We start from the raw sequence: 26,300 nt of genomic DNA, 5'->3' as shown, positions 1-26,300 counted from the left end.
TTTTTTAGCGCTAAAAATATAGCTAATAAATGTGGCACTTTTGAATAAGAACATATCATTTAATGTCGCCCTAGTAACAGACTAGGATTAGATTCAAAAAAAATTGTCAAATAAAGGGATCAAAATTATGAATTCCCACTATCCATAATACTCGTAACCAAATATGAGATCTCCTCTAAAATTCTAGTAGAGTGGTAGGACTCAGGTCAAATAAATAATTTAGTTGGACCAAGATCTGTACGGTGTATAGAAATAAAAATCTACATACACCCTGATGGAATTAGAGGCACATCGTAACATGCATTTCATATTGCATGTGCTTCATTACCTCAAATTAAAAGGTAAGTGAATAGACCATTCTTCACCTCTGTGTGAGACCTTAAAAAGAAAAATTATTAATTTATTTTTTCACTAATGCCTTTATGACTTTGACAGTATCATGAGGTGATAGGTTAGTGTATGCTACTTTAGTATGAATCTAAAGGTTATGAAAATGTGACTTGAAGAAGTAATGCTAGGAAAGCAATTAATCTTGATCTTAGTGATATGTGGGTGAAAGAAAGATCATGTCAAATATATACACATTATGCTTGTGTGTTGAGACCGATTGTCACAACCCGAATCCGGGTGTGATGACATCAGGCCATTTCCACCGGACAAGTCAACCTAAAAGCAAACACTTATAAAAAATAAAGTTGGAACAATATAAACAGGTACATAAATAAACCAAAAGTGGAAGTCTTTCAAACTTAAATAACCCCCAAAGACTGGTTCTCACGTGTACAATCCACTAAAAGCAGAATTGGAATATAAATACAAGTCTCAATTATGTCTTTGACTCTCAAGTAGAGTAAATCATAAAATACAGGAATAAGAGAGTTCGTTGGTTATCAATATCTACCTCTCTCAATCTCCTAGAAGCCTCATATGATCAGAAAAGTGAATACTCACTGTCCGAGCTCAAAACCTACACAAATGTAGAAGCAAGAAGTGAGTATCAAACAACACGGTTCCCATTAAGGCAACTAACAAAACTAAGTAAATATAATAGGATACATGAATTATTTTCCAACCCAACCGAACTTTCATGACTACAACCTGCACAGAAAATTAACCCAACCAAACAGTTCATACTAAACATTTCAAATAGTGTCCACAATCTCAGCTCAATGTCACAAGTCATAGCTCACAAATAATCACAAGTCAAGTACAAATATCAAGTCCACCAGACAAAATATGCAGGAATATACGCAATGATTATGCAGGTGTGCAACCGCCGACAAAGACCTCGGTACCATAATCTCATCGGAAATGATCTCGACATCACTCACTTCCGCCGATAATGACCTCGGTATCACAATATCCCACAAAAAATAACCTCAAAATCTACCAAAATAACACGCAACACTCAGCATGATAAGAAAAAAATGAATAAAGAACGTTTCTAACAGTCTTCATGGCCTCTCGAAGATAAGTATAGACGTCTTTGTACTGATCCTCAAGACTCTACTTAGACTTGGTTGGTACACATGAGACCTATGAACTTGAGGATCTAATACTATTTTGTCACGATTCAAATCTGGGTGTGATGGCATTTGTCTCAACCCACTGTGACAAGTCAACCCATATTAAAACAAAAGTTGAAATAGTCTACATAGATAGATAAGTATGTAAAAGCTGAAGTCTTACTCATCTACAATACCCTAAAGAATTGGCTGTCACATGTACAAGCCCTTAATACAATGAAAATGAAAGACAAATACAAATTTCAATGCGTTTGTCTCTCGAACAGAACAAAGCATATAAAAAACATGAGAGATTGTCGGCGTCGACAACTACCTTTCAAGTATCCTCGTTAGCCACAGATGAAGAAGAAGGAAATCTGTATCACTATCCGAACTCGGAACCTACACAGGTGTAGATAGCAAGGGGTGAGTACCAAAAAACACAGTACTCAGCAAGTAATATAATAAACACAGGTAAAGCTAAATAGAAACAAGTACTACTGACACACCATCCGAACCTCCATTACTACAACCTACAAGCAAAGCAGTCCAATCTAACATTATATATAGATATAACTCATGTAGCACGTAAGCCAAAGTGTATCTCAACCGTCTAGATAGATATCATCAATACCGCATGTATATCAATCATAATTACACATAGTAAGGGCAAATACTCAGGTAATAAAACCGATGTAATGGAATGCAATGAGTGACCAAATGAGATGATAAACAACCACGGCGCGTGGTACGTTCCTTGAATGCAATAAAGTAACAACCACAGCGCGTGGCACATTCCTCAAATACATGCAATAAAGTAACAGCCACGACACGTGGCAAGTCCCTCGAATGCATGCAATTAAGTAACAACCATAGCGTGTAGCACATCCCTCGAATGCTGCAATAAAGTAACAACCACAGTGCGTGGCACGTCCCTCGAATCCTCTTTGTTTCTCTTTTTCATCATAACTTAGCCGGAACCACTTTACATCAGCATAATCATCAATTTGAACTTTAATGATAGAATTCAATCCAAATTCATATGACATGAAAATGCAATCAATGGGAATATAATGAAGTCGAATACCATGTGCAATTCATATCAAGAACATCACAGTGTAATCTCTACGAGTAAACAATGTCAATTAATTGAAATACGTCAATTCATTAGATCAAATTTCCTTTTTATATCCCCAAAAATCAACTTTAGGTGCATTCATGATTCATAATCAACCCAAACTCAAGTTCACATCAATTCATATAGAACATAGCAAGAATACAAGGTTCTACAAAGCTTACAAAGATGTAGAGTTTCACTTGCCTTAATCAATATCCGATCAATCAAGTATTTGAGTATTTCTCTTGCGAATAGCCTCCGACTCACCACAATCTAATCAAATTATGATTCACACTTAAAATACGAAACTAACGACACCAAAATCATGAAATTCGGGTAGAAGGGTCAAAATGACTCAAAATTCGATTCTGAAAATGAGGTCTAAATTTGAAATTTTTTATATGAAAATGTTTATCAAATCATTTGGAATCCATTGGTGATAACCATTTCAGAGTTCAAATCAATCCATAATCATCAATTTTTACTAAAATCCATGTTCTTGAGAAAAATCCTCAATACTCGGATCTGATATCCCGACTCAAATCTGAAATATTTCTTTAAAAATATCTTACTCATGTTTAGAAAAGTTCAACTATGAAAATTTCATCGAAAATAGAGTTAAAATCAACCTTGAAATTCTCAATTTATCAAACTTTAACCTCACCAAGAAATCCAAATTATACACGGTTAATATAATAAAAATAATCGATGAATCAACAAGTTTATACCAAAATCAGTTTATCCATAACATAAGAATCCAAAATATACTTCTTTTTTTTATTATCAAAGATGGAGTCCAAATCGATAAAATCCTAATTTTCCTCAAGAAATATACGGATAGGAAAAGAAAATCAAATGAATAAATTATGAGAAAATGCTGAATTGAGGATCGTATACTAACCCCTATATTATATTAAAAAGAAAACCGCAAGAATCACTCCATTTCGAGCTCAAGAACTCCCGATATGATCAAAATACCAAATGAACACAGTCTGTAATTTATATACCTGTATAGCTTTATTTTGCTCCAAAAACCTAGCAACTAAAATTTTCATTAAAATAGCCGTAACTTTCTCATACGGTAGCGAAATGATTCGATTTTTTTCCTAAATGTCTTATATAATAAAATGGACCTGCTCGTTCAATCGAAAGTCAATTTTGTACTCGTTTTCCTAGCCAAATGTTGTTTCTGCTCGATAAATAATTATTTCATATTTTGTGATGAAAGTCAAATCTCAAATTAGCAAAAATGCACGAAAAGTTGCAGATAAGTTCTATAATTTATGCTCAAAATTTCAGAAGTTTCGGAATAATGTTTTCTATCTTTAAAACTAATAATGAAAATTTTAGTTGCCATAATTTGCTAAAATAGCGCTAAAGCACCCAACAAGCTTAAAAATTCACCAAAAACTCATCTGAAACTTCCCGAACACAAACCAAATATTCTAATAGCTTGGAAAATGATATTTCAGACTCAATGGAATCGTCAAAAATTGAATTCGAGGTCCTCTCGACCCGAAATACAATTAGTCACAACTAAACTAACTTTAGGCCTAAAAATATCAGATCGAAATTGAAACCTCTAAAATTTAACCAAGAGCAGTCCTAAGCCTAAAATCATCCTCCAAATTCAATGGAGTTTTCAAAAATTCATTCTGAGTATTGAAACTCTGCATGTTTACCAAAGTCAACTCTATGATCAAAAATTCAAGAATTTCCAAGTTAGGACCTCAAATCCACTATACAACTCCAAATCTAATTTTGTCAACTCTCCTGGACCTAAATTTCACATTCCGAAACTGATGAAATTGACGCAATTTCATTATGAGACTCATAGCTCCGGTTGGTACCAAAAATTATTTTTGAACACTTTAAGCCTTTGAAATATCAAAACTTCCAAAAACTCAATTTTTCAAAGAATTCTCCAAAACTAACTTTGAGAACGATAGATCATGACTCAGGAAAACTACTGGAAGTGATGAAATGGTCATTTTGCAAAATTTACCAAAATATGACCTAGAAGGTCATTACATCGGTCCATTATGAAGCCTTTAGTTGGCATCATAAGTGTGGACACAAGGCGTATTAAAAAATTGAAATGGCAAGAGGGTTAAAGAAGCCATATGTGTATATAAACATGTCTAAGGCATCTAAGGCACTTTATATAACTTGATAAAATAGCATAAATGATCATAAAGGATAGTCTCTTATACTGATCCAGAAAATGATTTCTAATATAAGAACTCCCAAATTTGGTGCCTAAGCGGTCACGACAAGACACTCAATATGAATATTTAAAAGGAAATTTACTTTTGAAAGCTCTATGTGATTCATCATATCTAGTGTGAATGGGAGATGTTGGAAATAGATACACCCATTATGAATTAACTAGTAACTTGCCTCATTCATGAAGAAAGTTACAAACTCCACTAGACAATTCCTTATAGCAAAGAGGAAGAGTTATGTATTCATGAATGAAGTGAGAGTTATGGAATAAGGGGTGACGTAACTCTTGAATGAATAAGAGTTACAAGTCTCAACATTGTCCCTATAAATTGGAGGACCTGAAGTCTTTCAAAGACAACACAAACACATTGAGAGGGTTCGTTAGACAAAAGAGTATAATTATTGTAAAAAAATATAAGACTTCATGATAATTATGTAAGAAATCGCTAATGCAATTGATGGTGATAACACACTCGATCCTTAGAAGAAGGTATGTATTAATATTATTCCACATAAATATCTGAGTATAAATCCTTCACCATGCTTTCTTGAAAAAATAAGAATTATAGCCATCACAGTCAGGTGCCTTAGAATCATCAATGTTCTTCAAGGCAAAGTTCACTTCCTTCCCAGTAATATGTCCAATCAGGCTCATCTGATATTGTCTATCAAATGATGTTCTTTCTCTCATAACAAGAGGGTTGGTGGCAGGTAGATAGCGTGCAGCAGAACTAAGTAAATTTTGGTAAAACATCAATATTTCACCAATAATTGTAATATTGTATCATGCCTCTGAAGTAAAACTCCATAAAAAATGGTGAGACTTTTGATTTTGTTCTTCATATTGGCAAAGAAAAGAGCATTTTTAGTGTCATTTAGTCTTAACTGTTGGACTCTGGACTTACGTTTGAGTATGTTTTCCTTTATCATATTTCCCTAATTGTTGCTTATTGGATGAACAGTGCTGGATCATGGTCATATTTAAAATAATTTGATTTTAAAATTATCACTTTTTCATAATTTATAATCATACAAATATCTAATGTTATTTAAGAATACAAATTTACTAATCAATTAAATAGTACTTAAATATAGAAAGTATTATTGTCACAATCCAAATATATGGATCATGACTGACACTTGAAGTGTCACTACCCTCAGGAGGCGATAGACCAAACAATTTAATATTGATATCAACTCAATTAACTGGCATGTGTAGCACACAATACAAGGAATCATATCTTCTGATATTATCATGTTAGACCAATCAAGGCGATGTATATAACAATGTGAGATATGTTTAACATGATGTAGCAATTAAATCTCTAGGATGACATGCTCAGTTTATAATAAAACAGTTCAAAATCATGATTTAAGTCTCAACCAAGTAATATTACGGTGATAAGAGTGTACATTCACAGTGATAGATACACTAGGTAAATAATTCAAGTTTCAAATCATGACGTTGGAAAAGCAAGCAAGTGATTAAAGGTGAAAACTTCCCCAACATCGTGCGGTCCAAATCTCCAACAAAACAGCCTCCAACAATCTTAATCTATACAAATTATCGTACAAAGCATCAACTTAGGATAAACGGATCATTTTCATATAATTAGGGAAAAGTCAAAGTTAACCCTTGGTTGACCCAGTCCAACTTCAAAATTAGTAACATGGACGGGTTGCCTCTAACCTTATGAAGCCAATTCTATGATTAATTTCTCAATTGGAGCTCAAATTCATGGTCAAATGCCCATATTACCATTTTAGGAAATTGGGCTAAAAATCTACAATTTCTATACTAATTAAATCTCATGCTTTTCTGGATAGAATTACACCAAAATCAAGTATAATCACTATAACACGATCATAATTAGTGTTTTATAACCCACACAGTTATTTAGGACTTATATTTTAATTTATAATTTTTTTACATATGTTAATTAAACAGTGCCACGTATATTAGAAGAGACCATATATTCAAGAGAGGATATCGCTATGGAACCTCAAATAGAAGCACTAGATTTTGTCTAGGGTAAACTATATTAAAGCAAAAGTTGGGCAACTAATAATAGCTCTTCTGAAATGACCGTTCTACTGAAAATTCAACTTCTCCTTAAAAAGTTAAAAAGGATCAGATACGCTAGGATAAGTAATCACACTTTATTTCATTTCAATATTTAGAAAAAATGATGAACATTGCCCGGATAAAATAAGATACCACTTTCTTTCATTTTAATTTATTTATTTTATTTTTATTTTTATTCATTTAAAATAAATAGCAGTTCTTTAATTTTAACTTTTTACTTTAAGATCACATGATTAAAAAATATTTTAATACATTTTATATATTTTTAATTTAATACTAATTTCTTAAATTCACATTAAATTAAAATCATACAAATAAATTAAAACAACAAAATATTAAGAGTATGTGGTGCATTGGATAGCTAGAATTGTCTTTCTATAATCAGAGATTTCGAATTCAAATTGTGATCTGAAAAAAAAAAAATTGATAGAAAGTGATTACTCAAGCTCCAAACAATGCAGATATGGGATATAAAAGGAAAGTAAGAACTCTGGAATAAAGTGTTACTGTGGAAAGGTGTGTCTGGTGACAAAGAGCAGTAAGCACTAGGTAGGAGTTTTAATTTCAGAATCATAATCATCATTATACTCTGCAGCTACCCATTACTAAAACAAGGATTAGACAGCAAACCATTTATTGCAAAACTAATATTTTCCATTTAAAGCCAAGAAACATTTTTGACTGTTACTGCTACTGCTAGATGTGATAGCTGCAAATCGAACAGGATACACAACAGCCAAAGCTACCACTTCTCTTGGTACTCTTGTTAAAGAAAAGAATATTTATCTGAAACTTGTATTGAGGAAAGAAGAAGATCTTTTAGGAACACACACAGACAAGTATATATCGCCATAAGATCTTTTAGGGTACATGCTAGGTTGGTAACCTTCTAATAGCATAGCTGCTTCTTTAGAACTATAATTTAATGATCCGACTAATTCAAATATAATTTACATTGCATAGGATTTACCGTGAAAAAATCTTTTTCTATCATCATTAAGAGTTATGGTGGAGTGATAAGTATTTCTGCATTCTTAATCAGAGGTCTCGAATTCGAGTTTTCTTGGATGCGGAGTCACTTTTGGTAGGGATCATTTTTCCTTTAATGTGAAACTTTTCGATGTAAATTCAAATTTAATCGAATTCCAATGTGAGTATCTAACATCGGATGAGAAACCCAAAAAAGAAAAAAACTTTCCTTATATAAAAAAAAATATTCATTTTCATGGAGTGAAGTGTACATATTAGATTTTAACATCACCATTTAACTTGTATCCACATTTTAAATATTTGCACGTCTATTCCCTTTGGATAATTTTAGATATATGATGTTTGAAGTTAATTTTAACAAATTCTAGTATGACTGAAGTTAAGTCATTTTTTTTTAAACTTCGTTTGTTTATATTTAAACCTCAAATAAAAATGATTGAACTTCACTCATCTATGTTGAAGTTCAAACAAAAATGATTGAGTTTTACTCAAATATAACTTAAGATATTTTGTGTGACGTTTGATTTTGTTAAATTTAACTTCAGATATCATATATCTGAAGTAAATATATATAAGTTTTAAAATAGATACAAGATACATGATGATACTGCCTCGTAAATTTTTTATATTTTTAAAATTCAAATTTGAAATCTTTAATTAAAAGTTATGAAATCCTCTTCTTTGTTCCATCTGCAATCCCTAGATAGTATCAGTTAAGATTTAGTAACTCTATGTTTGTGGGAGGACGAAGTATTTGGTAACTTAAGGCGTGTAGCTGAAATGATTGTCTTGTCAAATCCACATATAAGAGGAAGAAATAGCTTTTTAGTGTCACTTTAGCTTAATTTACTTTAAGCAGTTAAAAAGAGTATAAATTAAAACAAAAGTAAATTGATAGCTTAATTTAATTTTTTTGGCTTATAAGTTATTTCAGATTATAAATTATTTTAAATAAGCTAAAAACAAAATTGTTTTAAGTTAATAGTGAAACACTCAAAAAAAATTAAAAACAACTTATAAGCAACTTATGTATGTTCTTTTTATTAAAGAAAATTATTTTTACAAAATATTCATTTCAATATATAAAAAAATTGAAAAAATTATTTATTTCTTCGGTAAGAAGGCAGAAAATTAAATTTCATTTTCTCGCCCCAAAGCCTGTCTCCTCCAATTACTCTTAACAGACCAAACAAATTATCCATTTATATGAGGATTTTCCTCTTTATTTATCGCTCTTTCTTCAAACATACTACTTTCTCAGTTTTAATTTGTTTGTTTTGTTTTAGTGTGTTAGGGTTGTGTGCAATACAAAGGTGATAACAATTGTGATATTGTATTATGTGATGTTGCATAGGGTTGTGTGTTTTTGATAATTATGATATTGAAAAAATTGAGACTTAACCCTTATTTAAGATTTTGGAATATGAGATTTGAGATATTAGTTGGTATTAAAATTTAAGATTTTTGAATGGGTTATTGAGTCTAGGTTAGATACATAGTAATATGAGTGTTTATAGACTCGTGTACTTATGAATATTATACATTTGATAGAGTGGAAACGTTCTGAGGCATTGAAGAAAGAAAAGACATTGATGGATTAGCTTGCTTGACTTCGATTTTTTGGTTGAGTAGGTTATGGTTTTATTCTCTATCATAGATAGACTCTTAATAGTGATTGATAGTCATTGAGTAATGCGTGAAGTTTACTATGCATTTAATTGTTGTGGTTTGGATGGTTGATATATTGTTGTGATTTGTCTGAAACCTCAATACCATGATATCCATAATTTTGAACTTGTCCTATCAAAAATGGTGTCTTGAATAAAGAAGGCATGATGAAATATTGTTAATGAAGTGGAATATAATCATAAAGAATGATAAATTAATTATATTTGATTCGAGTGTCACGTTCCGACAAGGTATAATTGGATTGGGTGTCACGTTCCGACACGAGAATATTAAAGAAAACAAATTAAAAAGACTTAATACTACCCAATCTCCAATAAGTCATTTTCCAAAAAAACGTGATGTGGAGGCTTGAGTCCTCATATGTGATCTTGATATTGTTGACTGGTTATGAAATTGTTCATTGGTTGTCACATGTTAAGTGTTATTGCTGATTTTCTGCTATTACTTTATGTATATTGATTTCTATTTTGAGTCGGCCGATGGTATCTACTCAGTGCATGTTGTCTTGTATTGACCCCTACTTGTATTTTTTCTTTATTTTATTTTTTGGAGTGCAGCGAGTGTTTCATCGACATCGACTTCGACTCGACCTCAACTCTAGTCAATCTCAAGTTCACCAGATTTTAGGGTGACCTATCCTTCTAGCTCGTGATAGATTCTCTCGGTCATGGCATGATGTCCTTACTCCTTAGTTTTCAGACATATTATGTTATTTATTTATTTATTCTGGTGTTTGACATTTCCAGACTTAGTTTTAGAATTTAGATGTCCTTTATGTGATGACTTTCAAATTTTGGAGAACGTAAAGTAATAGATTTTAGTAGCTTTTGTTATTTCTTACTTTAATAAGGTTTGAACTTCCGCATTATTATCGTATTTTATAAGTTGAATCGTTAATGTAAATTGAGGTTGTATCGTTGGTTCTCCCACCTAGGAGGTTAAGTGTAAGTGTCATTCATGATCCATTATGGATCGTGACATATTATTAACTTGACTTGTATATGATTGCACTTATTGGTCATAATATTTGTGTGTTAAACACTTAGGGGCCGTTTGGTTACTGTATAAGGGCAAAGTTAATACATGAATAAGTTGGTTGTTCATGTATTAATTTTACACCATATTTGGTTTTCATGTTTTCAATTTATACAATGTTTGATTGGTGTATTTTGAAATATTGTATAAAAGTTATTCTCGTATTGATTTTATACGGTGTTTGGTTGTATTTTTGTAATTCTACATAACTAATACTCACATAACTTATGAGAAAATTTATGTATAATTTTATGCGGGATAGAAGGTGGAATAAGTTATTGGGGTATTAGTTATACATGGATTAAAATAGTAAATTACATGTTTACCCCTGTCAATTTACTTTTAAATCTTTCAACTCAATATTTTTCATCATTTATCAAGACCTTCGAATTAGTTTATCAACTCAATATTTTAGTTTACGTCTTAATTAGTTTTAGTCTTTTTCTTTTGCTCTCGTCCAATAATTAACTTTTAAACTTTTTTTTTTTTGGACCTGATGGATTTTGTTACTTTTTTTATTAAATAAAACATTCCATGTGCCCATATATGATATATGTGTGTATGAAGATAACAAATCAATAATTCATGGATTATATCCTCTATATAACTAAATCCTACATAAATAATACATGCATAAGTAATACTTTCATAATTAATATCTACATAACTAATACTTGCATAACTTATTTCTACATAATTAATATCTGCACAATTTAATATCCGCATAACTTAGTCCTACATAACTAATATCTGCATAATTTATTTTTACATAACTAATACTTGCATAACTCTAATCAGTAACCAAACGACCCCTTATTTCACTTGAAAACCCAATACACTCCAAAAATATTAATATTTCATCACTATTTCAAGTATTAAAGTTCAATGTTTACAAACAATAATAAAAAATTATTTATGTCCAGTGGGACCAACGCGTTTTATATAATCCTATACTACCTACTCTAAAAAAAAATTCCGCTCGATATCCGGATCTCCGATTAAATTCGAATTGTGTATTGCAGGTCTCATTCAGAAGTGACACTCTTAATAAGATTTTTTTCATTCTCAAGACTCGAACTTGAGACCTCTGATTAAAAGTGAAACAGTCTCACCATTGCAGTATAACTATGTTGATACCTACTCTAATCTGATTCATTCACCAGTCAATTATTGAAGGATTAAAATTGTCAACGCCTTTAATTACTTTCTTACAGGTTCAAATATGATTGTTTTGTCTTATATGGTGATTATTCTGTTGATCATAAGTATAAGAAATGGTTGTAACGAATTAAATTTAGTAACTATGGACAAAGTCTTATTTCTTGGTGGTGCTAGTTGAATAAATTTTGATTCCCCCTTCCATCTATATCTAATAAAGTCTTCCCACTGATAATGAGTCACAAGGGGAAATTAAATTAACATTCTTTTATTTTTCTCTCTTTTTTGACACGATTACTTCAATGCTTCCTCCGTTTCTTTATATTTGTCATATTGCATTTTCTGAAAATTAAATTACATGAATTTTAATTAATATTTTAAATATATTTTTTCATCATATTTATATGAAAAAGGATTGCAACTTATAATATTTTACATATAATTTTTTAACATTTAAATTTAAAATATGAAATTATCTTAATTTAATTTAGCTCCCAAAATAATTAAATTGAATTTCCTAAAAGGAATTGTGATAAGTACAAAAGAATGGAGGGAGTATTATTGTATTGTTGTAACTTAGTAAGCTTTTCAATTTATTCCTTTAATTAGTTACTATTTGGACAGGATATTTTTATTGATCATAATTTTTTAAATATTTTGAATTGTTTGTTAGTATAACTTATAATACTTTTATATAATTTTTAAATATGTAAATCTTATTTATTTTTTAAAATAATAATATTATTTGCTAATAATTCACATCAAACATTAATTAGTTTGACCCTCATATCACAAATCAAACTATATACAAGTAATTAAAACAGAAGGAGTTCATAACGATTCTTACAATATTACTTTTTGAAATTATTATTTTATTTTGGAAATTTTCAGTATGTACGAGGCTCAAATTCATGACTTTTTAATCAAATTCACTCTTCTAGTACAACTTTAACTAGCTTTTAGACAAAGTTATATACTAAGCAATTTCCAAGTTATAGAAAACATGACAAACCATTTGGTTGAAATGTTCCATTGACAGTTTTAAAAAGTCCAAAAATAAAAGAACCAGAGAAATGGAGGCAAAGGCGGAGTGGTGTTAAATTCACACGCACTCACGTTTCCACAAAATTAATTATTGCAAGATGTTTTTTCATACCACTCAAATATGACTAAAAAATAGGAGTATATAGTATGTAAGTTTATTTTAAACTGTTAAATTATTGAATTTGGTATAACTTATAAGCACCGGATGCGACCAAATATTTATTACTCCTTCGTCCCAATTTACAAGTGTCTTCCGTATTTTTTTTTCCTGGATTTATTTCAAGGAGAGTGTTTCTTTTTATATTTAGTAAGTTTTTCAATTCCAACATTCTACATAACAAGTTAAAAATCACAAGATTTAAAAGGCTATACATATCTTTAATTTAAGATCATAAAATTCAAAAGTCTATTTTTATTTTTTTAAATCTAAACTCAGTTAAATTAAGAAATTTAAATCGAAATGAAAGGAGTAAGAAAGATCAGAAGAAGTAGAAATTGACATCGTCAAAAACGTGTATACTATTGCAAAATATGGTCAGTCATCTTATGATATAGACAATATGTTAATGAAAAGAGGATAAAGTAATACTATATTTAAACTTTAGATAAAAAGGATAAGAAGTGATGTCATCTCAATTCATTATAGTGTAGCGTATTTCTTTTTTACAATTGGAGGTTTGTTAAATGTTACTTTCTTTAATGTGCTTGAAACTCCAAATAGCTAACCCTTCACTTGTACATTACATTACATTACATTACAAGTGTTGAATTTAGACAACTTAGAAAAAGGCTTTCCCACTTGGAATCTTTTTTTTGCCATCCCATTATTGTTTGTTATGACTTGGAAGCCAAGTAACTTTTTTTCTTTCCTTCTCTCTTTGTTATCCCTTACAATATTGGTTGTACCATTAATTAGTGTTATTAATTACTTTTAAAATTATTACTTTTTTATTTCAATTTAATTGTCTGATTTTAATTTGATATTGAGTTTAAAAAATAAAATTTAAATTTTATGATTTTAAACTAAAAATATGTCGAATATACTAAAATATCTTTCAATTTTGTGATTTTAATCAATGTCATATGAAAAATTAGAAATAATTTTTTAAAAAAGAAAAGACATTTTTAAAAATGAATTAAAAAGGAAAAACAGACAAATAAATTGAAATCGAGAGAGTATTTCCTTAAGGTGAAAATGAATAAGAAACAAAATATATAACATCTATAAGGCAAAGGCATCATCCATCTAAAGGTTTTTAATATTTGCCTACCACCTACAACGAGGAAGACAAAAGTAGAGAGAAAGGCATATAAGGGTATTAAGATAAAAATATTTTACGCAAAAACTGACGTAAGAAAATATTTATTCCCTTAAAAATCTGTTTCAATTTTCAATTTTCAATTTTAATTAGAAGAGCTTAAAATTTCTTATGATAGTAGATTGAAGTCTTCTAAGTAGTCTGATTAAGCTTATTATTATTAAAATGACTTCTAACATTCACTAGTTCATCTAAAAAGCTAATTTAAATTACACCCAATAAAGAAAACCTCATTCAAATTTTATTTTTTAACAAAAAATTTAACTGAAAAAATTCATTTGATTGCCATATTTTGTTTGAAACTTGAAAGGGAAATGAAAGGAATATATTGAATTATATTATCACACATTATAGAAATATTCAGTACAAAAAAACGTGAGTAATCGATTGAATACATCGACGGAATAAAATTGGCGGACAAAACCAATGGGGACTGTCGTTTTTTCAATGAATTCTTTAAAAACTAATGATTTCTCGCAAAAAATGCATGAACATTATGAAATAAATTATTTTATTTTAAAGAAAATTGTGGTCTCTTGCTTTTATCATCTTTTACGAAAACCAAGAGACTCCATCAGTGTTTTGAACATGTATGGTGTAATAGTAGAATTGTTAATATCATAGCAAGTATTTGGATTCAATTTTCAAGTTGTTATATTTTTTAAATATATTTTTGAAAAATTGATAAAAAATTCATAATTTAAGAAAATCGACGTACATAGAGAAAGTTCATCGGTTTCCTTATATTGACTTACCATTTTCTGACAAAATAAGGTTGCGCATCGATTTCAATCCTCAATTTTCGATTTGTTTATTTTTTGTAGTGATCATCCTAGACAAAATTGAGTTCAAATATTGGACATGGAGCTATGCATAATCGAAAACATTTTATTCATACAACAAAGTATCTGACATAATTTTAAATTAATTAAAATAAAGGTATGAAATACTAGATAGACAAAAGAAAAATTGATATCAAACAAGATTACAAGTGCATCAACAAAAATATTCAAGCACTTCTAATCCTCATCATAACAAGCCGAGGCAAAATAGACCTTTTGAGTTTTGACAATATACAATAATATATACCAAACTACCAAATACCATCTTAGAACAAAAGAGGAAAAAAATAAAAACTCTCTACCATTAATTAGTTGTCTCTTTTTCCAAAAGTTTTTAAAATTAATTAGTCCTTCAAACTATATGAAGAGTTGGAGTAAACAAAGCAATTTTCTTGCAGTTATGTGAGAGCCATTTAGAATGCATGTAGCTAGCTTTTCTCCAAGGTGGAACATGTAGACCTTTCTCTTTAAGGGACTGTTTGGCTGCTGAACAAAGTAAAGAGATAATGCCATTGAGTTTGTCCTCAGTACCCACAAATATTGATGGAAGAGAATTTAAAAGCTCTTTGTATTCTTGTGTAGGCCTTGCCAACTCAAACTGAGACCTAAAATCAATATCCACTATTAGTCTCACTCTTTCTGATCCATTGCTAATTTCTTTCATCATCACATCTATGTATTCATAATCACCTGTGAATTGAAATGCTTCAACACACACACAAAAAAAAAAGAATCAGTAAAAAGAAAAGGGGTTGCAATTAATTTGGTTGAATATATATATAATTATTTGAAAGTTGAAATTATTTCTGGATATAAATTTACTTAAAAGATATTTGAAAGTTGGGATATAATTGTTTTTCCTTTTTTTTTTCAAAAAAAGAAAAAAGAAAAAGTTAATCAAATAGTAAATGTTTGGTTATACATTAATTTATAGTCAAGTGTTTACTCTTAACTTGAAAAAATCAACACCTTCGAAAAAAAGAATTTGAAATTGAACCTGGAAAAAACATTTTAAAGTTCAAATTGTGTCTATACATGAATTTTATTTGGAAAAAAAGGGGATAAAGTTCTTCGAATAAAGATTATTATTTCACTTGGAATACTTCTCAAATAATTTTTTAATATTTCACCAAAATAATATCCAAACCATTACTCCCTCCGTTTCGAATTTTGAAATTCAAATGAATTTTTCTTTCATTGAATTTTTTTCATATAATAACTTTCAAAAATTTTGATCGTCATTTTTAGTACTTTTACATAATTTTCAAATATACAAAATTTTATATATCAAAAAACTTAAAATTTCATGCCCAAAATCACAGTAAAAATTAAACTGTTTAACTCTTGAAATTTGAAGGACGCAACATAAATTGGTACAGGGCCGGGTGGGGGTTAGAGTAGTACCTGAAGGACGCCCAGAAGAGGTAATCCAACAAGTTTTACAAAGAGAAGCTTCATACTCATCCATTCTTAATCTATTCACAATCCATTGTCTTAACTTTGTAGGCTCCATATTATTAACCATGTTTCTCCAATAAAACAAGATTTTCCCAAGAATCTCTCTTTCAGCATCACTAACATTCTCAAGAATATCCTATAAATTAAAAAAATAATATTTGGGAATTTAGATAAAGATGAAAAGAAGAAGTCAACATTATTAGATGAAAACAAAAAAAAGAGGCAATATGTACCTTTAAGGAAAGATAGGTAGTAGGATTATTATGATCATCAACAAGTTCATCAACTTGAAAAGTTTCACAATCCAATTCAATAAAATCTCTGACCATTTGGGACAGCTTATCTTCTTCAAGTTCACAAATACCCATCATTTCTTTCTCTTTTTTGTTGCTTCTCATGTTGAGTTTTTTCATATCATATAGAGAGAGATGGAGACTTGAAACTTGCTTTATATATATATATATATATATATATATATTCTTTGTTTGGTTGATGTATTTATATTACATAAAAAGAGGAAATCTTAAGAATTAATTGCTATGAGATACGATTTTTTCATTATGTCATCAACAGAATATACATGTCCCCATCATATACTCATCAATAGAGTGTTGGAGATTAGCATATAGGCCATAAGTAATTAGCTTTAGGTCATTTCCTGTCTATTTCTTGCTTGACTTTTTTAGTGTCTTGACTCTTTACCCATAAAAAAGTTTTTAACTAATCTATTGCTGATTACAGTACAGAAATGAAAATAAAAGATGTAAAAGTTCATTATAATATATTAATAAATTTTAATTTTGATCTTTGTGATATTTGATTACATAGATTTAACCTTCAATTACTTTAAATGTGTTCTTAATGCCTTAACTAGTTCCCTTTACTAGCAAATATTCAGAATTATTAACCTTTTATTATTTAGTTACTCATGTATTACGTTCATTACTACATATTTGAGGATAATACACTTCTACAAGTAGTTCAAATATAACATATTTTCAGCATAAAGGGACATTTTGGGTGTGTTTAGTACGAAAAAAATACTTTCTATATAAAAAATAAGTAAGTGTCTTATTTTTTTTTTGTCAGATACATACGAAAAAATATTATCTTAAAATTATTTATATATAATCTAAAAAAATATTATGAGGGGTGAAAATGTGGGATAGTGAAGATGGGGGCTATAGGGGGTTGGGTGAAAATGGGACACTGTCACGATTCAAAATTCATTTAGGCCGTGGGAGTACCCACCATTCCCGTAATCGAACCCTTTTTATTTATATACAATTAACAACATAAATAATACAGAATAAACAACTAACTTATATAGCAAATAATTAATTGTTCCCAATAAATTATAAGTGCAAAATAAAAATATCAAATGCAAAGTAACCCCGAAATCTGGTGACACTGAAATAAGAACATCTACGAATACAAAGCAAATCTGAAAAGTCTAAAACAATTGTCTAAAAGAAAACACAATAGAAAATATAAAGAGTATTTAGAATCAAAGTGTTGCCGAAAAGAAAGCAACTCACCTTAAGCTCCAAAAGCAAAAGTCTCAAAGCAACTTACTCTATGTATTCATAATTCCGAATGTATACAACAACAACAACCCAGTAAAATCCCACATCGTGGGGTCTGGGGAGGGTAGAGTGTACGCAGACCTGACTCCTACCAATGTAGGACGGCTGTTTCCGAAAGACCCTCGGCTCAGTAAAAGCATAGAAAAAGGTTAGACAAGAATATTAGAGTAAATAAATAGATGACGAAAACGGTCCAAACAATAGTATAATCAAAGCACAAAAAAAACAGTAGATATTATTATTGGATAATAACATAAATACCATAACTAACATACATCAGAGTACAAGAAATCATAGTGCGTTAATACACATACGAGTAAGGGAGAATAAAACCATTATGTACTAGCCTTCTACCCTAATGTGTGTCCTCCACACCCTCCTATCTAGGGTCATGTCCTCGGTAAGTCGTAAATGCGCCATGTCCTGTCTGATCACCTCTCCCCAATATTTCTTCGGCCTACCCCTACCTCTTCTGAAACCATCCATGGCCAACCTCTCACATCTCCGCACTGGTGCATCTGGGACTCTCCTCTTCACATGTCCAAACCATCTCAGTCGCGTTTCCCGCATCTTGTCTTTCACCGAGGTCACTCCTACCTTTTCTCGAATAGCCTCATTTCTAATCTTGTCACTCCTGGTATGCCCACACATCCATCTCAACATTCTCATCTCGGCAACCTTCATCTTTTGCACATGGGAGACCTTAGCTGGCCAACACTCCGCCCCATATAACATAGCTGGTCTAACGACCACTTTGTAGAACTTGCCCTTAAGTTGTGGTGGCACCTTCTTGTCACATAACACACCGGAGGCGAGCCTCCATTTCATCCATCCTGCCCCAATACGGTGTGTGACATCCTCGTCGATCTCTCCGCTGTCTTGCATGATAGAACCAAGGTACTTAAAACTACTTCTCTTTTGGATGGCTTGGTCCCCGAGCCTAACTTCTGCGCCAACCTCTTGAGGTGTCTCACTGAACTTGCATTCTAGGTACTCTGTCTTGGTCCTACTCAGCTTAAACCCCTTAGACTCCAAGGTGCGTCTCTAATCTTCCAGCTTAGCGTTAACTCCGCTAAGAGTCTCATCGATGAGGACTATGTCGTCCGCAAAAAGCATACACCATGGCACCTCACCTTGAATTTGTCGCGTCAATCCATCCATCACCAAGGCAAATAGGAACGGGCTAAGAGCTGATCCTTGATGCAACCCCATCATAACTGGGAAGTGTTCTGATTCCCCTCCTACTGTACTTACCCTGGTTTTGGCACCCTCGTACATGTCCTTGATCACCCTTATGTACGCTACAGGTACACCTTTAGCCTCCAAACATCTCCATAGTATCTCTCGTGGGACTTTATCGTAAGCCTTTTCCAAGTCGATGAACACCATATGCAAGTCTCTCTTCCTCTCCCTATATTGCTCTATTAGTCTCCTCATAAGGTGGATGGCTTCTGTAGTTGAGCATCCCGGCATAAATCCGAACTGGTTCTCTGAAATAGACACGCCTCTCCTCACCCTCATCTCTACCACTCTTTCCCACACTTTCATAGTATGGCTTAGAAGCTTAATACCTCTATAGTTGTCACAGCTCTGGCTATCCCCTTTGTTTTTGTAAAGCGGGATCATGATGCTCGATCTCCATTCTACGGGCATCATTGTCGTCGTAAAAATGACATTAAATAACCTAGTCAGCCATTCCAAACCTACCGAGCCCGCACTCTTCCAAAATTCTCCAGGGATCTCGTCAGGTCCGGTCGCTCTTCCCCGGCTCATCCTACGAACAGCATCCTTAACCTCATGGATCGTAATACTCCTACAACCCCCAAAATCGTGACTCTTTCCTGTATGTTCCAAATCTCCCAACACAATTTCTCTGTCCCCTTTGTCATTCAAAAGTTTATGGAAGTATGACTGCCATCTTTGTTTGATAAGGGTCTCCTCTACCAATACTTTTCCGTCTTCGTCTTTAATGCACTTCACTTGATCCACATCGCGTGCCCTTCTCTCCCGGGCCCTGGCTAGCCTGAATAATTTTCTGTCCCCACCTTTCTCTTCCAGTTCAGCATAAAGACGTTTAAAAGCTGCCATTTTTGCCGTTGCAACCGCCGACTTCGCCTCCTTCTTCGCTATCTTATACAGTTCTCCATTCGTCCACTTCTCCACCTCATCCGTGCTCTCCATCAACTTAGCATACGCCACCTTCTTTGCTTCCACCTTCCCTTGCACTTCTCCATTCCACCACCAGTCCCCTCGATGCCGACTACGACTACCTGTCGAGACTCTTAGCACTTCCCTTGCTACAGCCCTAATATAACTAGCTGTCCTATCCCACATATTGTTCGCATCCCCACTACTATCCCAGGCCCCCATATCCTTCAATTTCTCTCCCATCTCAAGGGCACTAACCGTAGTCAAACTCCCCCATCTGATCCTAGGTCGTTCTTCCCCGACCCTCCTCGTCCTTGTCATCTTTATCCCTAAATCCATCACTAAGAGCTTATGTCGGGTTGTAAGGTTGTCGATCGGGATGACCTTACAGTCTTTGCACAAATCCTTATCATCCTTCCTGAGGAGTAAAAAATCTATCTGAGTTTTAGCCACTGAACTTCGGAAGGTTACCAAGTGGTCCTCCTTCTTTGGGAAACTCGAGTTGGCTATCACCAATCCGAAAGCTCTTGCGAAATCCAACAGTGCGGTTCCTCCTCCATTTCTGTCCCCGAAGCCAAAGCCCCCATACACATCATCATACCCTCTCGAAATAGATCCGATGTGCCCATTGAAATCCCCTCCCACGACAAGCTTCTCAGTAGGTGGTATGCCTCCCACTAACTCATCCAACTCCTCCCAAAAGCGCCTCTTATCCTCCTCGCATAAGCCCGCTTGCGGCGCATAAGCACTAATAACGTTCAACGTGATCCCTTCAACGACCATTTTAATCGACATCATCCTATCATTGACTCTCCTAACCTCCACCACCTGATCCCTTAAATCACTGTCTATTAGAATGCCTACCCCATTTCTATACTTCGATTTACCAGAAAACCAAAGCTTATACCCGTCTACCTCCTTAACTTTAGAGCCGGCCCATTTTGTCTCCTGGACACAGGCTATATTAATCTTCCTCCTCTTTAGAATCTTAACCAGTTCTATGGATTTACCCGTTAACGTCCCAATGTTCCAAGAACCTATTCTCAGTCTAGACGCTCCTTTAACCCACTTACCTCTCCTTACCCTCGTCTAATTTTTTGTTGAATTTTTGTGACGATCCGAATTCGTTTGTGATGGCCCTCATTTCAACTCACCGAGACAAGTCAGCCTAAAACCCAACAGAAAGTAAATGCAGAAGTAAATGAGATAAATCAAGGTTTAACTTAGTCAAAAAAAGTAAATAATTTCAAAATCCTCCAAGACTGGTTGTCATGTGTACAAGCCACTAATACATTATCGAAATACGAAAGAAAATACAGTCACAATATCTTTGTCTCTAGAAAAGGACTAAAACATAATAAAAGATTAAGAGGTGTCCGCTAGATGGATGTAACAGCTACCTCAACACTCGAAATGATAGCCTCGGATATGGTAGGAAAGACTAGGAGATCAAGCAGGTCCGGATTCGCAATCTATATAACTGTAGAAGCAAGGAGTGAATATCAAATAACACGGTACTCAGCAAGTGGACAACTAAAGCTAAGCAAAGGTCAATAGATTACAAGTACTCATGTCATTCAAACTGAACCTCCTTAACTACAACCTGCATAAAACCAACCCAACTCTACACTTTATATAATAATAATAATACAGTCCACGAATACTCATCAATAATCTCATCAAATGAATCATATCAAGTCAAGTTCAGCATATACAAAGCAATAAGGAGAAAACACGAATTCACAAATATCAAAAAGGTACGATGCAATGCAATGGAATTATGCTTGTCTGTTCTATCGGTACACATCCGCTGAATCACAATCCAAAATCCATGAGGGACATTTTTGTCTATGTAACCTGCCACGGAGCATGTGGCCCATTCCCTCAATATACATATCCTGTCACAGAGCGTGTGGCCCGACCCCTTTGTTTCATGCATTTTCCAGTCTCAGCACAGTATATCAAAACCAATGCAATCAATTAAGGTTCATATAATTTACACTAATAGCATGATATCAACAATAATTTTTACATCTCACATCAATATAGTGACTTCACATGTTCAAAATAAGTCAATAATCTCATCACATCGATCACACCAATACACGTCATTAGATTGTCATTTTATACCCCTCGTCTACGTTTTTAAGGTCAATCATACAGTCAATCAATTCTCATTACTCCCCAACACACATAACAAGGAAATACTAGCATCTACAAGCTTAAACTGAGGTTTAGAAGTTCACTTGCCTCAAATAATCAAGCAATCACTCTGAGCTTGAGCCTTCCTTTTTCATTCGGCCTCCAAATCAATATAATCAAGTCAAATAAATAATCATAATAAGATTTTGAAACTAACAACACTAATATTGCCGTATGTCTAGCCTAGACCCAAAAATTTAGGTTAATCTATAAACGCATTCCTAATCTTGATGCCACTTAACATGCTAACTCCCATATTTTTCCGAATTTCAAGATTAGGGTTAAGTTTCGATTCCTCCAAATAATATAAATCTAATGGTGTTTATATAATACAATACACCTGCAATTTGATTTCATATACTACCGTGTTAACTCCAATCATAATCTCATAATCATAAGGAAAATAAAATTGAAACAGAAGCAAAAAGAATGACCTACAACTTTAACCACAGAAGAAAAGAAAAAAAACAAAGGTATAAACTTTTAAGAACCTAGAAGTACAAAAAATTATAAGTCAACAATGTATCATTTTATCCTATTCAGTAATGACTACTCATTATGCCATCATTACCTCTAAATTTCTTAGACAATTTGGTGCCAATTTGGCCTAATTGTTGGCCACCGAAAACAATATTAATACTCAAGGTTTGCAAATCTCAATCTCCTTCAGAAACACACAGTTTAATACTCTAAAACAATTATCTTCTCCCTTTTCTTTCACAACCCTTCACGAATACAAAAATAAAGGTATATACCTGAAGCAATTAATGGTCTTCGTGTTTTCGTGCAGGTTCGGTTCTCACCTATTCTCCCTTTCCTTGCTTTTATTAATTAATTAAGTATTTAAAGTGACAAACTCACTACTTAATTAAATATATATGGTATAAGATATTAAATAAATTAATAATTTAGCCCACCAACTAAATTAATTATCTAAAATCACTCATCAACTAATTAACCGTAGTTATTGAATAGTCCAAACTTCTCAATTTAAATTTACGGAAAGGGTCTTTCATGAAGGAAAGAAGATTAGTTCTCAAAATGACCGAACGGATCATTACATTATCCACCACTAAAAATCATGTTCATCCTCAAACATAAAGTAAAAGAAAATACATGAAGCTTCGAAAAGTTGTGGATATCTGGCACGCATGTTAGCCTCCGTCTCCCAACTCGCCTTTCCAATGGAATAGTGCTTCCACTGTACCTTCACCAAAGGTATCTCATTGGTTCTAAGCTTACGGACCTGCCTATCTAGAATAGCTATAGGCTCTTCCTCAAATGTCAGATCTGGAACTCTACTGAATCGAGTGATAGAACATGGGACTCATACGGAACATATTTTCAAAGCATGAAAACATGAAAAACATTATGTACCACTAATAAGGTAGGTGGAAAGGCCAATCTATAAGCCGCCTCTCCTACTCGTGCCAAAATTTTAAATAGGCCACTGAATCGAGGGCTGAGCTTGCCCTTTCTTCCGAACCGCATCACACCCTTCATGGGAGACACTCGAAGCCAAACATGATCACCCTCCATGAACTTGAATGGTAGAACTCTCCGGTCTGCATAACTCTTCTGCCTACTTTGCGCTGTCAAGAGTCTACCTTAAATCATACAAACCTGCTCCACAGTATCTCTAAGCAAGTCTGTGTCTAAAAAGTCCATCTCAGCTAAATCAAACCACCCAATAGGAGATCGACACTACCTACCATACAAAGCCTCAAATGGGGCCATCTGGACACTGGAGTGATAACTGTTATTGTAGGCAAACTCCGCTAGGGAAAATTATTGATCCTATCTAGCACCAAAATTAATAACACCAGCTTGGAGCAAGTCCTCCAACACCTGAATCATCTGCTCGGACTGACCATTGGTCTGTGGGTGAAAAGTTGTACTCATATCAAATCTAGTATACAAACCATGTTATACTGACTGTCAAAAGTGTGAAGTAAATACTGAACCCCAATCCAAAATAGTGGATACTGGAACACTATGAAGTTGAATGATCTGACTGATATACAATTGGCTAGCTTATCCGTTGTGTACCTCACTTTAACTGGAATAAAATGGGCATACTTGGTCAATCTGTCAACAACCTCCCATATAGAATCATAATGTAATGATCCTCAAGGTCATTTTTAGATTTTTTTTAAAATGACCATTTTACCTGTCCCTTTAGTTATCTCGAGTCGTTTCTAATTGGTACTGGATGTTGATTTTTACAAAATCCCGTGAAAAGTTAAGTCTTTAGAAATTTTGAGTTTTCATAAGCTTTAACTATTAAAAAGTAGTATTTGAGGTCAATCGGAGCTACAGGTCTTAGAACAGAATTCCGTCAATTCCAGCAGCTCCAAAATATTGAGATTGGCTCAGGAGATTTTACAGAATCAGTTTTGGAGTTGTAATGAAGATTTGAGGACTTGAGTTGAGAATTTGAGGAATTTTAAGCCAAGGTTTGACTTTGGTCAACATTTGGAGTTTCATTGCTCGGAATGGAATTCTAACGACTCCGTTGGGTTCGGGATATGATTTTTGGTCTAGAAGAAATATTGGCCGAATTTTTAGAGGTCCCAAACCCATTTTGATATTTTAAAGGCCTAAGTTGGTTTAGTTGAGACTCTTCGAATTTCGGGTCAAAGAGATCTCGAATTCGAATTCTAATAGTTTCATCCGCTCCGAAATGGCCAAATTAGACTGGTAGCATTATTGGCATGACTATCGAGGAAATCGATCCGAGTTTGGGGCCATTTAGCGCTTTTGACTTTGAAAGTTAGCATAAGATTGACTTTGGTAAACATTCTTGAAAAATGCACTTAGATAAAAATTTTGACAGCGCAGTTAGTTCCAAAATATCAATTTTGGTCTAGAACGACCCTTCGTTCTCTTTCTGAGTCTTTCGATCTAATTTCGAGATCCGTTATGGAATATGGCTTAAAATGATAATTGAATTTGGGACTCATTTTTTATTAAAATGATCCTGTATGGGAATTCTGAATGTATCATTGAGTCCGAAATATTGAATTTATTGGGGTAGCATATTTGGTTTATTTTTATCAAATTCCGAACGAATCCCGAGTACCTAGTCGGAGATTTTGAAAAAGTCCAAAATCTGTTGCAGCATAGAAGCAGCAACAACCCTTTTTTTTGGGTTTGTGTCTCAACTTTAAATCCCTTTATCTTGAGCTATAGAGCTCCAAATTGGGTGATTTAAAAGACAAACTTGTGAGATTTTTTGTGAAAAATGCATTGGAGAGCTTGAAAACTAATTTGGAATATTTGATTTAGATAAAAATCTTGATTTTATTTGCAGCAGTGTCCATTTTTGCAATAATATTTTGAAGAACTTAGAGAAATTATTTCTTGGCCTAGATAAATCCGATTTTGGTGATTTAATGATCTAAATTCAAGAAAATTTTGTTAGAAATCTCGTGGTGAGATCATAAAAGCGAGGGGAAGCTTCATTTGAGGTAAAAATGTGTGTTTAGTTACTGATTTAGTCTTTTTTAGAATGAAATTTTGTTGAATTTTAGAAAAGTGTATCTTGGTCAATATAACACCGTTTTGAGTAATTATTGAGCTAGATTATGGGGGTTTTTGCAAGTAACATCATGGTATAATTTTTTTTGATTGGGAGATTTTTTGTTTTTGAGAAATCGACGCGTAAAGAGGTTGTCTTATTTGTTTTCTTAGTTTGATAATGTGAGAATTGATTGTTTGATCGTCTTGCATTATTTTTCCACCCTAAATTGTGTTATAAGTCTGAATTTTGAGCTTGGGGTAATTTTGGAACCTGTTTTTGAGGTCAAATCCATAATTTCATATGCGAGTCCCGTAAATCCCGTTTTAGACCCCGAAATTGATCTATCTCCAAAAATTATAAAATTAGTGTCTA

General features: G+C 32.8%; 1 protein-coding gene across 2 annotated transcripts; it reads right to left on the bottom strand.

Moving 5' to 3' along the window:
• Nucleotides 1-15,043: 15,043 nt before the first annotated feature.
• LOC129900473 (uncharacterized) lies at nt 15,044-16,906 on the bottom strand. 2 transcript variants are annotated; one of them, XM_055975456.1, is made up of 3 exons: nt 16,703-16,906; nt 16,416-16,605; nt 15,044-15,716 (listed from the first exon to the last, which is right to left on the bottom strand). In XM_055975456.1, exons 1-3 carry the CDS (start codon nt 16,880-16,882, stop codon nt 15,364-15,366), a joined length of 723 nt encoding a protein of 240 aa, XP_055831431.1. In that variant the 5' UTR covers nt 16,883-16,906; the 3' UTR covers nt 15,044-15,363. The 2 variants fall into 2 exon arrangements, with proteins under 2 accessions (XP_055831431.1, XP_055831432.1); XM_055975457.1 differs by having other exon boundaries at nt 15,044-15,701.
• Nucleotides 16,907-26,300: the final 9,394 nt, after the last annotated feature.

This window comes from Solanum dulcamara, chromosome 8 (assembly GCF_947179165.1).
Source record: "Solanum dulcamara chromosome 8, daSolDulc1.2, whole genome shotgun sequence".
In the NCBI taxonomy this organism is placed as follows: Eukaryota; Viridiplantae; Streptophyta; class Magnoliopsida; order Solanales; family Solanaceae; genus Solanum; species Solanum dulcamara.
This window is presented reverse-complemented; position numbering and strand designations above follow the sequence as displayed.

Excerpts from the sequence above, each read along its gene's own strand:
- LOC129900473 (XM_055975456.1), bottom strand. The coding sequence starts at position 16,882 with ATGAAAAAACTCAACATGAGAAGCAACAAAAAAGAGAAAGAAATGATG. Across the intron at positions 16,606-16,702 it reads CTACCTATCTTTCCTTAAAG|GATATTCTTGAGAATGTTAG; the intron begins GTACATATTGCC and ends TTTAATTTATAG. Across the intron at positions 15,717-16,415 it reads CTCTTCTGGGCGTCCTTCAG|CATTTCAATTCACAGGTGAT; the intron begins GTACTACTCTAA and ends TGTGTGTTGAAG.